The sequence below is a fragment of the Electrophorus electricus genome, chromosome 20, assembly GCF_013358815.1.
Source record: "Electrophorus electricus isolate fEleEle1 chromosome 20, fEleEle1.pri, whole genome shotgun sequence".
Lineage (NCBI taxonomy): Eukaryota > Metazoa > Chordata > Actinopteri > Gymnotiformes > Gymnotidae > Electrophorus > Electrophorus electricus.
In genome coordinates this window covers 2,121,212-2,138,615 of record NC_049554.1, presented here as the reverse complement: position 1 = coordinate 2,138,615, position 17,404 = coordinate 2,121,212, and the positions used below count along the sequence as shown (strand labels likewise).

General features: G+C 50.3%; 1 protein-coding gene across 5 annotated transcripts in view; it reads left to right on the top strand.

The window, feature by feature from the left end:
- srgap2 (SLIT-ROBO Rho GTPase activating protein 2) overlaps positions 1-17,404 on the top strand; it is a 74,958-nt gene that overhangs the window by 43,618 nt on the left and 13,936 nt on the right. For all 5 annotated transcript variants that reach the window (XM_035520298.1, XM_035520296.1, XM_035520297.1 and 2 more), the window contains 8 exons: positions 1,678-1,840; positions 7,243-7,305; positions 10,647-10,862; positions 11,952-12,080; positions 13,004-13,225; positions 14,086-14,187; positions 14,722-14,919; positions 15,973-16,057. In XM_035520298.1, coding sequence (XP_035376191.1) covers positions 1,678-1,840; positions 7,243-7,305; positions 10,647-10,862; positions 11,952-12,080; positions 13,004-13,225; positions 14,086-14,187; positions 14,722-14,919; positions 15,973-16,057 — 1,178 coding nt within the window. The remainder of the gene's footprint in view (positions 1-1,677; positions 1,841-7,242; positions 7,306-10,646; positions 10,863-11,951; positions 12,081-13,003; positions 13,226-14,085; positions 14,188-14,721; positions 14,920-15,972; positions 16,058-17,404) is intronic.

Sequence of the window (17,404 nt, the reverse complement as noted above, 5' to 3'; positions counted from 1 at the left end):
AGTGGTCTAATGTCAATATTCAAATATTTCAACACTCTTAAGAATTTCATGCCTTCTTTTTCAAGGTTTAACGATCTTTACAAATTACAGAGAAAAAAATAACACTCTGGAAAGGTTTTTAAAAAAAAGCAATCTGGACAAATCTCCAGGAGTGACGGTCCAGAAGTATGTTTTGGTGATTGTGGGTGATTGTGGGTGCAGGTTTGGGTCCAGGCCTGAGGTGGTTCTGGACTTTTTGCGTGGGTAACTGCAGGTGCACAGCTGAGAATGGGAGGTGGTCGGCAGGAAGGTTTGTTCAGCAGCTTCCTGCTCTTGTTCCAGAGTGGCTTAGCAAGAGGCACCGCCATCCACGTGATTGCGTTCCTCAGGATGTGACCGGCAAGCGACCCACGTCAGAACTTGCTCCGTTACGAAGCAACGGCACAGTCCTCTGTCCCTGTGCCCATACCACCAGCCCCCTGTACCCCTTCATCCACCCTCATCCACCCTCGTACCTCCGCCTTCAGCTCCGTGCCCCGACCCGCTCACCTGACTCACCGGGCCAGTCCGGGCAAGGAACAGCGCAGGGCTCGGTGATGTCCGAACCCCGTCGCGCGACTGCACGCGTGTTTTCGTCCGGCTCAGCTTTGACCAATCGGTGGAGCGAAAGGCTCACAGGGAAGTGAATCAGAACCAGGCTCGGTTTTGGTGACGGTTGGTCTGCGCCACTTACGTGGTGCGTGTTCTTGCCAGGCGAGCAGATACACCACTGGCCCTGCTCTTCGGCCGAGTTCACATGACTACGAGCTCAGGCAAGTGGGGACAAAAATCGGCCAAGAACTGCAGAGGATCTGTGGGTGTTTTTTTCACTAACAGTCTGCACATGCACCTCTGACTCAACAATTTCCATGAATATAACATGGAAGATAATTGCAGGAATAGAGCTGGTAAGCTTTATTGCTCGACATCGTAAACCACTCTGTCTATGTACGTGCACGTATATAGCATATGTAGACATTAAGGCGGTGTCAGAGGTGCAGTATTGTCCCTTATCCAGCTTTCTCTCTCTCTCTCTCTCTCTAAATTCGGTTCAAGGTAATTGTATTGGCATGACTGTCATGTACAGTTTTGCCCAAGCAAACTTTGGACAAACATGCTCTGTGGAAATGTATTTAGGTTAAGTACCAAAATAGTAATAATAATCAGCAAAAATGTGACCATGAAAATAAATTCAGTAATAATAATAACAACATTGTAGCGAAGTCTGAGCGCAGCAACCTGGTCTGGAAGCGAGGTCTTGGGAGTGGCAGAAACATGCCCTGACCTCCGGACTAGAGGCAGCACCCTGGAGCAGCCAAAGCATCCTTTCGTGAGAGACGATCTCGTATCACACTTCTCTCTCCTTTAGGGAGTGTCTCTGTCACACACAGTAAATATACTAACAGGATGTAGATCATTATTATATATAGTAAGAGGCGTGGTGGGTGTACGACTCTACAGTGTGTTACTCACTGTTTCTCAGGCCGTGACATGTTGCCACATATTTTGACAGACATTTGTTGGCTTCTCTAAGGACAATTTGTAGTTTGTTATATTAGGGCAGTTCAAAATTTGGGAGTATAATCTGTGAATGTTTCACAGTCTCTCTCTTGCGCTCTCTCTCTCTCTCTCTCTCTCTCTCTCTCTCTCTCTCTGCAGGAAGGAGCAGAACGTGCTTTCTCCAGTGAACTGCTGGAACCTGCTCCTGGCCCAGGTCAAGCGCGAGAGCCGAGATCACGCCACCCTCAGCGACCTCTACCTCAACAACATCATCCCGCGCTTCGCCCAGATCAGCGAGGACTCCGGCCGCCTCTTCAAGAAGGTGAGCGGCACCACCAAGCCTCTGTCTGCGCTGCTGCAGCGATTGAGACACACCTGAGGCTTGAGCGCTCTAATTGACTGATATCTCTTCATAGCACCACTCAGATCCCAACAGGGGTTAGCACATGTAATCCCCCACAATCCCTTTTATCTGTCTGAGTGCAGTCTCATAGCTCTTTATTGATTGGACCTGAGGCAACTGTGCTTTGGATTGGCCCTTTCGTGCTCATGCATGCACGCACGCACACACACACATGCGCACACACACGGATTTGAGCCCAAAAATGGAGAAATAAGGAAATATATTGCAATGTGTGGTTTTGCAATAAAGTGATTACTACAAGGAAGGTTGGGAGGTGACACCAATGTTTGGCAACTTTTAGTAACTGTTCATTTGGGTCTTTGACATTTCATAGGTGTGGCACTGAACAATTACTGCCTTCACGAGCTACTCTGAGGATCCATGTTTCATTTGCACACAGCCTTTACCATGAAAATGTAAACAGGCCAAACCTGGCAGAGTTCTTCGCTCTCATTCCCCGCTGCCTGCCTGAACTGGTTAGCGAGAGTGGAATGTGGTCCTGGCGCTTTCCCGGTGGTTTGGGAGGGGTGCTTTCCAGTTTTGTGATCCTCCCAATACGGAGGGGTGGCATAGGGTGGGTCACGTCTAGCCCAGCTGGAAGACCTGGGCAGGTGAGGTGTCGGCCTATAGGTGCGGTAAGACTCGCACCCTGGCCCCGCCGGCGCCGCATGTGTGGGTGAGATGCTCTTCTGACTGCCCTGTAGGTTTCTGCAAGTATGCTCAGGCAGGAGGTGGAAGGTTGGCTCTTTCTGAGCGGTATCGCTGGGGTGTAACCGTGTGCTCATGTGCCGAAACCGAGACCAAACAGTAACCTCTGTATCTTAGTTGACCTCTTTTTTTTATTACTTTGAAATAATAAAATAGTTCATGAATCAAAAACGTGTTCTCCCTGTTAAGTGAAGAGTGGCAGGTGTAGATTGCGGGCTTGTTTCATTTGTTCGTGTTTCCTCGCCTTGGGAAGTTGACGGCCTCCCTGCTGACCCCAGTGACCCTAATCAGCACCCCGTGCACTCTCTCTCCCTCCCTATCTCCCTCTCTCCCTCCCTTTCTCCCTCTCTCCCTCCCTTTCTCCCTCTCTCCTGTCTCATCAGCATTCCCTCTGCACTGCTTTCTCCACGGCTTCTCCGGTCCGCCGCGCTCCGAGAACGAGGCGTTTCTTTTTAATTGATTGCTCCCGGCTGGCCCCTCTCCGGAGACCCGCCCCTCCCTGGTTGCCGCTGATGTCTGTGTGATTGCTCTTACCTCTGCGCTCTGCGCTCTGCCCCTCAGACCCACCCAGGATCACCTGCCTGTCAGGAAAGAGCCCTTCAGCTGCCCCTGGGGAGTGCCAGATAGCGTATGATAGACGTGATGGTAGCGGTCAGAGGCCGTCTGGAAGAATCCTCTGTATGGCTAAAGACTTTTAGACTTTTGTAGAACAACCCTTAAAAACATTAAGAAAGAGAACGTTTTTAAGCTGTATTGATCCGTTTAATTATGCAAAATGGAAAAAAAAAATACAGGATTCCTGTTTGATGATTCATTAATTTCAGTTATTCATATGTGTTTGTGGGTTTGACAGCTGGTTTGATGCATATTACACCTTAAGTGGAATTTGATTTCTGTGACAACCATGCCAACAACCAAACCCCCCCTGGCAAAAGTCAGTCCTGTTAAAAAATTCATTACAGCATCGAGTGCCTTCATTGTCTGATTCGCCATCACATCAGTAGAATGCGTATGGAAATGGATTTACTTCTCTCTGTCTGTTAAAAAAAAAAAACACAGGCAGAAAGTGGAAGCTTGGCAGACCTTAAGGTACCAATTATCGCACTGCATCTCTCCCGTCTTTTTCGAATGCAGCCCTCTGCCCACAGCCCATGTGGAAGGGCGCGGTGGAGCCCTCGAGCAGATAGCTGTCACCATACCGCCGATTCCACGGCAACTGGACCGGCACGCAGACCCGTGTCCGCTTATCGGTGCCGTAGATAAGCGTGCAAACCACACGCTTCTGCTGACCCGCTGCTGAGAAGCTGTGTGTGCGCGCGTGTGCGTCTGCACGTGTTTGGGAGTATGAACCGGAGCAGATGGGCACGTCTCTCGTTCGTTCGTTCATGGGGTCTCGTTTTCATTGCTGTGGGTGTGTCCGTGTATGGGTGGGGTGGGTGTGGCCGTGTGTGAGTGTGGGCGTGTCTGTGCATGTATCCATGCAAATGCAAGCGACCGCCATTTGCCAGTTTCTTCACATCAGTTCCAGAATACATAACTGTTGGCTCTGAGCACGTTCCTGAGACATTATGTGAAATATGTGCTTTAGTGGCCAAGGCAGTGGTATGAATGGAAGAGTTCCCAGATACAGACCGTCCCCCCTCTTCTTCGTCCCTCTCCCCAGCTTAGCAATGCAGACAGGGGTCTGACTGGGCCAAGAGATTCCCAGGTGTCTGCAGTGGGGACCATATGCTTCCCCTCCCACCGTACAACGCAACATTGCAGAGGAGCGCGTTTGGACCCGAACACTGAACGCGTTGGGCCTCTTCCCGCTATTGCGTGTTTTCAGCGGGTTCGCTTTGTTTGGAGGTATTTTTAGGCCTTGACCGCTCCACTACCTCAGCGGAGGAAGCAGGGCTTGCTGAACACTTCCTCTCCACTCTGGTCCTGTGATGTCACTGGGACAAGGAGGTGAAAATAAAAATGACCTGACATGTTCAGCCTGTCCTGGCTCCACCCCTGAGGTTATTGGTCCTTGCTCTCTGCTCACCGAACCTCTTTTTTTCCCCACCTGCTGCAATTGCACCTTCACGACAAGTTATTCGGTCGAGCGTCCGTTGTTATAAACGCACTCCCCTGTGCTCGGCATCGTGGGCTGTGGCTAAGAACACACACGCACGCACGTATACACACAGACCCAAGCAAATGGCACACACACAGCTGTCGTCATGTGCGCACACTGGCGTTTTTTTGACGCGACGGGCCCTCATGAAGACTTGGCTTTGCTTAGGACATGCAGGTGCGACAGTCGTCCGTGGTGTGAAGAGTAGCTTCTTCACGCTCTCCGTGCGGTGTAGTAGTGAGTCTAGTGAAGAGGTGGTGTTCACAATCACTCAGCAGCGCTTCTGATGTGCTGTCCTGCAGCTATTCCTATCTGTTTGTTACACACCCCTGAAATCACAGAAATCATCCTTGACAGGATAGTACGGCTGTTAAACTGAAGGGAGTGTGTGTGTGTGTGTGTGTGTGTGTGTGTTTGTGTGCGCGCGCGTGCGTTCATTATTTCCAGCTTAGAGTTGTTGTCAGCCTTGTTACTGACTGTAGGCGATCTAATTCCCCGCGCAGACATAGCAGATTGTAGTGTAGACAGGCTGCTCATCTGCAGCCATTAAGATGATAATCAGCTTGTTTCTGAGCTGTACGATCAGAAAATCGCTGACGCTTGAGTTTTCAGTGCAGCAACGCACCCATGTGCCACATTCCACCACAATCAGTCCATCAGTCAGTCAGCCAATCAGCCTCCAGCCTCGGTGGCCACAACAGATATCCATCATCTTCGCTATGTTCCAAAAATCACCCTTCATGTACAGTCACATGCTTCCTGTCTGTGCCTGGTTTTCCATCAGGGCCGTGTTAACGTCAGCTATGAGGCGATACACCTCATGACACTTCATCATAGCAAAGTCGCCCTGGCCTACACGCTGGGGTTGAAATTATCGGAGCAGGCCAGGCTTTCGACCCCAGTCACCTCTCCCGTACTCAAAGGCGGGGAGGGGAGGAGCGGAGAGGAGAGGAGAGCCGTCATCAGACTACTCCGCTCTGGTCGGGAATGGGATTGTGGATTCTGACCCGTCAGCAAAGAGTGGCGTTCTAAATAAAGTCTGTCAGATGTACAGTATTAAGCCCTCCTGCTAAAGGGCCTCTAGGGGGAGGGCAGCCATTCATCTCAGCCCTCAAAGGGTTAAATCCAGCTTTACTCTCCCCTGCCATGCTGGAGATGAAAGAGGCGGAACATGTGGTGGACCTTCCATTCAACCTCCTTCTCTCTCTCTCCCTCTCCCTTACACTCTCTCTCTCTCTCTCTCTCTCTCCCTCTCCCTTACACTCTCTCTCTCTCTCTCTCTCTCTCCCTCTCCCTTACACTCTCTCTCTCTCTCTCTCTCTCCCTCTCCCTTACACTCTCTCTCTCTCTCTCTCTCTCCCTCTCTCTCTCTCTCCCTCTCTCTCTCTCTCCCTCTCCCTTACACTCTCTCTCTCTCTCTCTCTCCCTCTCCCTTACACACTCTCTCTCTCTCTCTCTCTCTCTCTCTCTCTCTCTCTCTCTCTCTCTCTCTCTCTCTCTCTCCCTCTCTCTCTCTCTCTCTCCCTCTCTCTCTCCCTCTCTCTCTCTCTCTCCCTCTCCCGCTCTCTCTCTCTCTCTCTCTCTCTCCCTCTCTCTCTCCCTCCCGCTCTCTCTCTCTCTCTCCCTCCCTCTCTCTCTGTCTCTCTCTCTCTCCCTCTCCCGCTCTCTCTCCCTCTCTCCCTCTCTCTCTCTCTCTCTCTCTCTCTCTCTCTCTCCCTCCCGCTCTCTCTCTCTCTCCCTCCCTCTCTCTCTCCCTCCCTCTCTTTGTCTCATGTCTGCGTTACTTTCTCCGTCTCTGTCTCCAGATGCATATCTTCCTCCACTTCTGCCATCTGTCAGCCGCTAAACTGCCGTATGAAAGACGTGGGAGGCCATCTTGACTTGCCCTCAGCTGGAGAGGCCTGCTTAAAGATGATTTGTAGGAAAGTGTCGCTACAAAATGCTGCGATTGCTAACAGTGAAGGAGGGACATCGGCGGCCTCCCACCAACCTTTCCTTCCTTGGTGTTTAGAACACTGTAAAAGGGGATTGTGAGTGCAGACCTGCTCCTCATTTTCAGGACAAAGGCACATCTGATCTACACTTTAGAATTCCAGGGAATGAATGTTAAAATCCTAACATCTGCTTTTTCTAACATGAATCGATGTCGCCTCCTATAACTTCAGAAGCGCTTTCATCTGATGGGCCACCACTGTCGGAAAGATCATGTGTGTGTGTGTGTGTGTGTGTGCGCTGGATAAGCTGTGGACTGTGATTTCTCATTGGATTAGCTGTGTTTTAAGAGGTTAGTTGCTGGTGACCTCTGTTACTGTAAGGCTGGTAGTGTTCCCATCGCTCCAGGAGCACGGCGACCAATTCCAGCCTCTCCTTACCCAGCTCAGACATGTTGCTAAAATATGGTGTGTGCGGCAGGCCTGGTAATCACTCTGTACCTCGGGCTCTCTCTCTATATCCCTCTCTGTCTCTCGCGCTGTCTCTACCCTAACATGTGTCTCGTCTTGTGTCTCCACAGAGTAAGGAAGTGGGACTTCAGATGCAGGAGGACTTGATGAAGGTCCTCAACGAACTGTATGCGGTAGGAGTCATGCAGACCCACACCGCCCGCCCACTCACTCCATACGCACCCAGATCTTTTGTTCACGCCAGTGCACACACGACTCTCTCCCGCAAGCACGTGCAAACGCATCTCCCTCTCTCACCCCTTCCTTTCCTCCCTGTCTGTCCCTCTCTCCCTCTCCTTATATCCCACATCCCCACACTTTCTCTTGGCCTGCTGCGCTTACGGGCCGGTCTGTGCGTACCAGTGGTGGGTGGAGTCCATATTGTTCCTAGAATCTGCCATTTCATGAGTATTTTGTAGGCTGCTACTCAGAAGGGGTAGTCCTGGCTGTGTGTGCGTGTGTGCGTGCATGTACACACAAGTGCAAACATGCTTGTTGTGGGGACATCGAAGACAGACAATGCGTTTGGCTGGCAATTATCCAGTCTTCCTCTTTTGGAAAGAAGAACATAGCCAGGAGGTGGATGTTGGTAATTACTGTCCCTGCCTGCCAGTGATTCTGACAGACTGCCTCGCGGATTCATCCCCGGTTTCTCTGAGCAACCACACTGGCTTCATCACTTCTCAGCATGCCATACCACTAGTGTTTGGTGTCTGGGCTCTAACGACGACAATGAAAAGTAAGAGTGGTGGCTCAGGACAGAAGACAACTCTATACCTTATTATTGACAGTTTTCACCAGACTTCCAGTCATCCCAAAAGGCCTACGCATCCTGACATTCCTGCCCTGGATATCGGACGATGGTCCCCTCACCTGCTAGAATATCAAACGCTAGCCTATCCCACCTGTTTAGCCTGTAGTTACTTAATTCCTTCCTGGGTCTGTGATGTGGAGTGACATTACCCATAATTCACGGGGGATAATGCTAACCCTTTAGGGCTATTGGCGCTTGAGATGTGTCTAATCAGTATGAGCATTTACGATGCAGTTGATTGCCAATTAACCTCGATTAACCGTCTGCGTGGCTGGGGGTGAGATTGCAGTGTGCAGAGATAATGTTGACCCACATTGCCCCTCGGTGACGAAATTGGCATATGGATATGGCGAAGGCAGCTGTGCGATTCCTTGCCATGCTACGATCTCTTCTTAAAGGCGAGTGTGCCAGAGCTACGTTCTGACACACAAAGCGCGCCCCCACGGACATGCCTTTAATTAGCACAGCCCTCATAGCTCAGTCATTCCAAGCATACTCGATAGCCTCGTTTTCACTAAGCCCTTACAAATTCTCTCACTAATGCATAACATGTGTCTGCTTTGTTTGTGGCTGGGTGGCTGGTTGGGGGGGCAGTAGTTTGAGGTTTGGGAGGGGTGCCCTAGATTCAGGGCTTTTCTCACAATGTAACAGAACCGCCACCTACACACACATACTCACACGTGTGGATACACACACACACACACACACACAAACACACACACACACAAACTTCCCATGATTAGGAAATGACTGTAGCCTTTTCAAGTTCCCATAAAAGAAAGCAGATCCTCTAATTAAATAGTTAATTATGATGAAAATAGACTTGGAATTATTTTTTAGCAACATCTGCACTTCGGTGAGGGGAGGAGCAGAGGAAAAACTGAGGACTCCTGATTACTTCAGCTCTCTGGTTCGGAGAAAGATCCCTTGGGTGTGAACATTGTTGGTGCACCGACTCCATTTTCCGCTCGGAAATCTTGTGTTTTCCTACTGGAGATGTCAACGGCGAGTGGGAAGCGCCTGGGCGAGGGATATGAACAGGATTGATCCAGGCCTGGTTCCGGCATGAGAGAGCTTTTCCAAGACCCTTCCTTCCTCAGAAGCACATTCCTCTTACCTGACCACACCGTGCAGCTTTATTTATGGAAGGAGAAGGAGCGGACGAGACGGAGAACGAAAGTCCTCGAGAATCCTTGTCACAGCTTTCGAATGGCCGATGGTGTCTGCGAACCTGTTGTCTCACTGCCCTTCAGCGTGGCCTCACCCGGGAACATTTCTCACCGGGAAGGGTCTGACGGCAGGAACGTTCCACCCGTGCGTAGGTTCAGTGTCTGCCCACGGCCCCTCACCCCACCCACCCAATGGCGTCTTCCGCTACCGTGTATGCCTTTGCTGAGGACTTCCTCACACGGGGCACCACCTGTCCAGTGTGCCTGTTGCTGTAGTTCCACTCACGACTGGTGTGACAGTTGACATCTGCTCCAGACTCACTGAGGTCTGCAACCCTAACGACACGTGTTCACTCTGCTTGTACTATTGAGCAGTTCCTTCCTTCCTCTAATGCAAGGGGCGGGGCAATAAGACAGCTTGTCTCATTTGCTCAGCCCGGCTCGTCCTGCTCAGCGGAGAATCCTCAGGTCCGCGGTTCTCGCTGCAGACTCACGGATTGAGTTATTTCCCATGGCATCTGCACACTAGCTGTTGTGCATGTTTAACTGAAAGCATAAGCAGTTTGAGCGAACGGTTTCAGAGCTCTTCGAAAGTCTTGTGTGTTGTGAGTAATAGTGTCTCGTGTGTTGTAAGTAATAGTGTCTCGTGTGTTACAGTTTTGCTCCATTTGAGGCCTAGAGGTTACTGGCTCGAGTGTGTTTCCTGTTTTGTGCGAGCGGCAGGCTGTCTCTTGTTCGCCCGCTTTTTTGGTGGGTTTGACCACCTGAACAGGTTCTGGGGAACTACACGAAACCACTAAGAACTAACCACTAATTCCTTTCCTAGACAAGTCTCTCATCATAGACTCTCCTACATGCCATAAGATGCATTCCATTCATGCACATATTCTTACCTCAGACATCCTCTTCACATCGTACACACTCCTGCACATCATACCGTACACACGCCTTACTCGAACACTCTAATACTAGTATTACACGCTTCTTACTTCTCACTCCATTTCATACTGTGTCCCAGTAAAAACATGTCCAGTGCAATCCTCTGTATATGACTATATACTTACACCAGCTCACTCATTAAAGCTTCGGTAGCCAGAGTTACACTCCTAGCTAACCTCCTCCACACTTGGCCACGAAGACTCCACCCCCTCTCTTGACCCCTGTATCCTCTGCCCAAGTCGTCTCCAAATCCCCACCCACCTTCCTGTGCCTACCTTTCTATGTTCTATATACATGCATAAAGTCATTTACAGGCAGGGAGGTTTCCTATTGGTTACAGGACCAAATCTAATAGGTTAACGCATTGGATCAGATACGTTACCAATTACTGATTGGTTATCTGATTTTCAGTTGCTGATAACAGAGCCCACTTTTTTTTCCCAGAGCAACTGTTTTAGTGATAACTGCCAGGATGTAGACACAGAGGTGGTGTTCTCAGGGCTTTCACTGTGCAGGCTGGCACTGATCCTCCTCTTCCTCCCCTCCCGGGCAGGTGATGAAGACATATCACGTGTACAACGCAGACAGCATTAACGCGGAGAGCAAGCTGAAGGAGGCCGAGAAGCAGGAGGAGAAACAGATGGGGCGGAGTGCCCGTCAGGAGGATCGGCAGACACCACGCTCCCCCGACTCCCTCGCCACCGTGCGCCTCGACGACAAGCCTGTCCGCCGCAGCTCCGTGAAGAAAATCGAGAAGATGAAGGAGAAGGTGGGTGGCGGATGGCGCGAGCCAGCGTCGGAAGAGCACAGGGTTTGGGGATGGAGAGAGGGAGAGGGGGAGAGGGAGAGAGAGAGAGGGAGGGAGGGAGGGAGCTTGAGTAATTGATGTGAGGAATGTGGAGGAAGGGTCAGTGTGGGCAGCAGAAGGCTGACCAGATGGAGAAGGTGTTTGAATGGAAAGGGGAGAGAGAGGGAGGGAGGGAGGGAGAGAGGGAGGGAGAGAGGGAGGGAGAGAGGGAGAGAGGGAGGGAGGGAGGGAGAGAGGGAGGGAGAGAAGAATGGTATAGTGCTTACCATCACTGCCAGATGGTGTTGAGTGACCCATTGCAGGTCCTGGGTCTGGATGGGCATTGCTAAAACATAGAAGAGTACAGCACTGGTCTGAGATCAGTTCTTAGTTCTGCGTTCAGTTATATTTATATTGGCAAAACTGGGACTCCTGATCCTGACCCTCCTGCTTGGAGATGTTTGAACTGTTGACATTTCTCAAATTCTGTTATCTGAGGCTCTGATATCACAGCCTGAGCTGAAGGCATGCTGTAATAGCTTTGTCAAAAATACCATTATAAATGTGGTTCTCCCCAGATTTTTTTCCCCCTTCGTCTTAAGTAACGATCACACCCTCGGTGACATTGCACCTCTGAGTGGACAGCAGTGTGTGATGTGGTGTGATGATAAAGGTGAGCTGGCCCTGAGCTTCCACTCCCACCACCTGCCGACGGACAGATTGGTGCGGCAGAGGACCACGGCTCTCCGGAACGTTCTCCGTGGCTCTGTCCGCGGCACAGTGGGGACCCCTGCATCTGAGGCGGGTCTGGGGGCAGTTCGAGTGTTCTTAACACCAGGCGGGTGTTGTGAACCGAAGCCCATGGAGCTTGAGGTGGCAACTCGAACCTCTTGCCTCAGGATAAACACTGGAGTCATCCGCTCTACATAGTTGCTCTCAAGCAAGAGTGATTTCATTCATTGTGTAATTAAAGTCTCTCTCTCTCTCTCTCTCTCTCTCTCTCTCTCTCTCTCTCTCTCTCTCTGTCTCTCCCCCCCTCACCCCCCCCCTTCACCTGCCTCTCATGTGCAGCGCCAAGCCAAATACACCGAGAACAAGCTGAAAGCCGTCAAGGCGCGGAACGAGTACCTGCTCGCCTTGGAGGCCACCAACTGCTGCGTGTTCAAGTACTACATACATGACCTCTCCGACCTTATCGACGTAAGCGCACCTGGGCCTAGTCGCTGGCCTGTAACGCTCATTTCTGCCCTGTAAAGTTAAAGTGACATTTGCACCCCCAAGATAAATAGTGCATCATCACGTGCAGCCATTAACATATAACGTAGCCCTTGCTCATTCCAACTCTGTATTTGTATTCCACCATATGATCCTTTGTTAAATCCCAGCACTTTTTTAACATTCGGAAACTCCATTATGGTGTATGTTTTATTCATTCAGTATCTCTGCAGACAGTTTCGATGTCACTTTTATACAATGTCCATACATCATAACGCAATTAGGATGGGCTCGGCATCTGATCTGGGTGCCCTTTGCCAGAGTCTCCAGCTGAAAGGAGCCCTGGGTTTCTGTCCTTGCCCTGCTCGGTTCGGAAAGGCCAAATCAGGCCAGCCCGTGGCTGGCCCCTGGGCGAGCTCCACGAGGAGGCCCTCTTATCCTCTCCTAGCATCAGGCCTGCTTTGGCAAGGCTAATGCTGCGCCGTAGGATGGAGCTGCGCAACAGAGCCCACCAGGCTTGTGAACGGAGCCTGTGGCCAAGCCCCGAATCCCATGAACATTGGGGGGGGGGGGGGGTGAATGCAGGTGCAGCGGGCGGAGGTTAATGGCGATGCTCTGCAGACTGGGCTCATCTGGATCTGGAGGCGGGGCAGACCAGGATGGGGTACCTCTCTGTGGACACGTTCAGGGTGTTGTAATTGAACACACTACGATCAAAGTGTGCCGAGCACATAGGGACCGCTTGCAGTGTGAACGCAGGTTGTGTCAAAGGGGGTTGCAGCTATTTAGCAGGCCACCAGGCTCAGGCCTGGATGCAACTTTCTTATTTCAAATAGACTGAACTTGTAGAGGTTGATTAGGCTTTTTTTCATTGTTTGTTTATTTATATCTGCTACTTTCTCGTTCAGTGCTGTGACCTAGGTTACCATGCCAGCCTGAACCGAGCACTGCGTACCTACCTGTCAGCCGAGTTCAACGTGGAGACGTCGAAGCACGGCGGCTTGGAAACCATCGAGAACGCGGCAGAGAACCTGGAGGCCAATGCAGACAAGCAGAGGCTCATGGAGACCTACAACAACATCTTCTGCCCACCCATGCGGTTTGACTTCCAGTCTCATATGGGGGACCAGGTGTGTGTGTGTTTGTGTTTGCGTATGTGGATGAATTGGTTTGCATCTCTGTGTTTTTGATGCGTATAACTGCATTAGAGAAGCCGTGACGTATTCAACTCCATATATCAGCTACAACACCCGTTTTGGAACGGAAGGGGCAGAAAGGTCGAGGCAGAGTCATGTCCGTACCCCTCTCTTCCCGTCATGTTAATTACTTACTCATTTCCGACTGTAAACAAGTAACAAGTCTCTTGCCTATAAACACACCTGCTGGCATTTACGGGGTTCGTCACCCCTGCCAGGTTCGGCCTCTTCATCTTGCCAAGCAGAACGGCGGCTTTTTTTTTCTTCTTCGCTCACTCCAGCTCACACGTGCTAAAGAATGAATCGCTTCGCTGTGCATCAGAGCGGAGGAGGGCGGAGTCACGGCGGGGAGAGGCTGGCCCCCGACAATGCCGACATACCGGGGCAGACGGCATTGTGGAGAGAGCTATGCAGAGAGTCCTCACTGTGGATGAAAATAATTAGAGATGTGGTCTGAAGTTTTGGGGCCTTTTGTGTAGCTGTAACGCTTGTGTGTGTGTGTGCGCTGTTTTCGGGCGCTAAGGGAGAAAATGCCACAGTGGCCAGATGTTCCCCATCTGTGTGTGTAAGAGAGATTTGAGCAGGACGTTTAGAGTCTGGTGAGGGTCATATGCCGTCTCCCTCCAGCTGTATCTAAACTGATCTCATTTTCTAAGGTTACACGGGGACAGGAGAGTGTGTTCGCTGTTGGAGATGCTTTATGCATTTGGTTTTACATCTGAAAAACAGTTTTCCTCTCACCCACGTTTGTTTCGTCTCTTGCTCTGACTTCTCCTCCCCACGCTGTCTCTCAGGTGGGGCACATGTGTGGTCAGCAGTCATTGCAGGCAGAGCTTCTACAGAGATGCCAGCAGCTTCAGTCACGCCTCTCCACACTCAGGATCGAGAACGAGGAGGTTAAAACACACACACACACACAGACATGCATGTACACACACAGACCCACATACGCACACATATATGCACACAAACACACACACATTCTTCCCAAGGACAGTATACATGCTCTTGTCTCCTAACACACACACACACACACACACATTCTTCCCAAGGACAGTATACATGCTCTTGTCTCCTAACACACACACACACACACACACATTCTTCCCAAGGACAGTATACATGCTCTTGTCTCCTAACACACACAATTGTACCATTTGTCACACTTCACAAACCACTGCAGTCCTTTCATTCTCCCTTCTGTACACACTACATTACATGTAAACATCATTCCACTACCTATTTTCTATTTTTTATTTTTCTTTTCTGTGCTGAAATAATGCAGATGTGTCCAAATGATGCATATGCTCTTGTATTGCCTTTTATTAAGTTTTTGTTAGTTTAGTTAGTTTCATATGGTTTTACCTTTTTTTCTCTTTGTTGCTTGTGCACACACACACACACACACACACACGCATCTTCTTTTGCAGGTGAAGAAGACCATGGAAGCTACTCTGCAGACCATCCAGGACATGGTGAACATCGAGGACTTTGACGTGACAGACTGCTTCCACCACAGTAACTCCATGGAGTCCGTGAAGTCCACCGTGTCCGAGTCGTTCATGAGCAAGCCGAGCCTGGCCAAAAGGCGGGCCAACCAGCAGGAGACAGAGCAGTTCTACTTCACGGTGCGTGAGCGAGGGAGGAGGCATGCAGAGAGGCAGCGAGGCAGGAAGCGTGGGGGCGTGAGCGGGGACGCAGGGAGGGAGTGAGGGAGCAGGTTGAGGGGGGCGGGTGGAGGTGAGATGGTGAAGTGTAGGGTTGGGAGAGGTGGGGTGAGACAGCGTAAGGGACGGAGAGACGGACAGTAGGTTGGTGGAAAAGTAAAACACAGGTGCCAGGTTGACATGGGAGAAGAGAAAAACGGGAAGACAAAGCACTTCATTTAACTTAACAAAGGGAATTAATCTTATCCTTTCGTTCACTCTGGCAAGTTATTTACAAGGGTCTACATGTCCTAAGCTGGACATCTAGACAACGTCTCCTTACTTTTTGACTTTTGACTTTTATAGTTTAGAGAGATGACTGCCATGGCATGTTTACAGTGGGTAATTGTTATAATTGTGAAAAACTGTATTTGATGGGCGTGGTGTTATCATCGAGCAAAAGATTGACGTTATGTGCTGCAGCAGTGTGGACAAACAATCCTCACATCCCCGGCTCGGGCGCCGGTGCAGTGCAGGGGATCGATACGAGAGGCCGTCGATTAGACGGCGGAGGTTTTCTCCGTTTTGAAGGATGGTGAATGGCTCCGCTGCACTCCAGCTCCCGTGCTGTTACTCCAGTGGTCCTCCCTCGTCTTTCGCTCTTTTGCTCTCTGTCTTGTTCTTGCCTTCATTTCCAGCTTTCTCTCTGTCTCGTGCTCTGTGCTCTGTGGAGTGGGTGGTATTAGAACTCTATGGGGTGGGTGGTATTAGAACTCTATGGGGTGGGTGGTATTAGAACTCTATGGGGTGGATGGTATTGGCACTCTGTGTTGGTGGGTGGTATTGTCGCTCTATAGGGTGGGTGTTATGAGTGATAACCGAGAACACGAAAGTGAGACTAAATATGTAGGAAGTTGGAATATGTCTCTCTCCAGTGACATGCACATAAACACATACTTATTAGTAAGAGCTGGTGTGGGGTGGTGAAGGTAACTGCCTCGGATGACAGATTGCACCCCCTGTTCTCTGTTTCAGAAACTGAAGGAGTTTCTGGAGGGTAGGAACCTCATTACCAAACTTCAGGCCAAGCATGACTTGATCCAGAAGACCCTGGGAGAGAGTAAGTGATCTCACTACGTGCACGTGTGTGTTGCTCGAACCAGTGAGAGAGTGGTACTGATAGCATCAGTCTTCTGAGCTGGGGGGATGGGAGTTGAGATGACAGTGGGGCTCTGTTGAAGTGTTGTGCTACTGCTGTGTGTGTGTGTGTGTGTGTGTGTGTGTGTGTGTGTGTGTGTGTGAGAGTGAGTGTGTGTGTGTGTGTGTGTGTGTGTGTGTGTGTGTGTGTGTGTAGGAGCATGACTGAGGCAGCCTACACATGCCCCTGTCACACCCTTGCAACCCCCAAGCCCCCTGCATAGAGGTCAAAGGTTAGGCATGCTGCCTAGAGACAGGCAGAAAAGTTGTGTGTGTGTGTGTGTGTGTGTGTGTGTGTGTGTGTGTGTGTGTGTGTGTGTGTGTGTGTGTGTGTAGGAGCATGACTGACTGAGGCAGCCTACACATGCCCCTGTCACACCCTTGCAACCCCCAAGCCCCCTGCATGGAGGTCAAAGGTTAGGCATGCTGCCTAGAGACAGGCATAAAAGTTGTGTGTGTGTGTGTGTGGGAGTTAATGAATGAGAAAGTTGGTGGAAGTTGGGAGAAGAGTAAAACTGAAAGGTGTATGTGGGTTAGGAGAATACGGGGGTGAGTTGGGGTAGAGGGCAGAGAGCAGTATGGGGGTAGAGGAGTGCAGGGGTCAGGAGATGTTCTTCCAGTCTTAGTCACGCAGAAACAGTGCGGTGGGGAGAGACGTGGGCAGGCTGGGGTGGGACACGTGGAAAAGCCATCCAGACTCATAACGCCCTCGTAGAGTCTAGGGCTGTGTGTGCTTTTGGCATCAGGGATATGGTGCTGGACACTATGCACAAAACCTGCTTTAGAGTTTCAACAAGGGCTGCACACTGTGGACAAAAAGTTGTACTGAGATATAGGGGAGAAATAAGGAGATATAGAGGAGAATTTGCATGTTATATCCTGTCGCGATAGTTCTGTGAAGATCACTGTTTCGGTGATGATTATCATATGAAGTATCGTACAGCCCTAGACTGGACTTCAGGCTGCTCTGATTGGCCAGCTCAGTCACCCTCTATGTGTTGTCATGGAGACACTTGTGATATTGTAATGAGAGTACATGCCTGGAGACAACCGTGAGGAAGTTTGATTTAAATGTGGGTGTTATAGAAGCTTTATTAGGGTTGGAACAAATTCGGTTTGAATTTTTTGAAGCAGCCCAATACCTATTGCAGGTGGAGCTTAAAGTTTGGGTCAGAGATTAAATTAAAATGAGATTGCAAGTATTTCTTGTGGTTTCATTTTATTTTGTACCTTGCATGAACCTATAGTAGACTGATATTTGTGAAACACC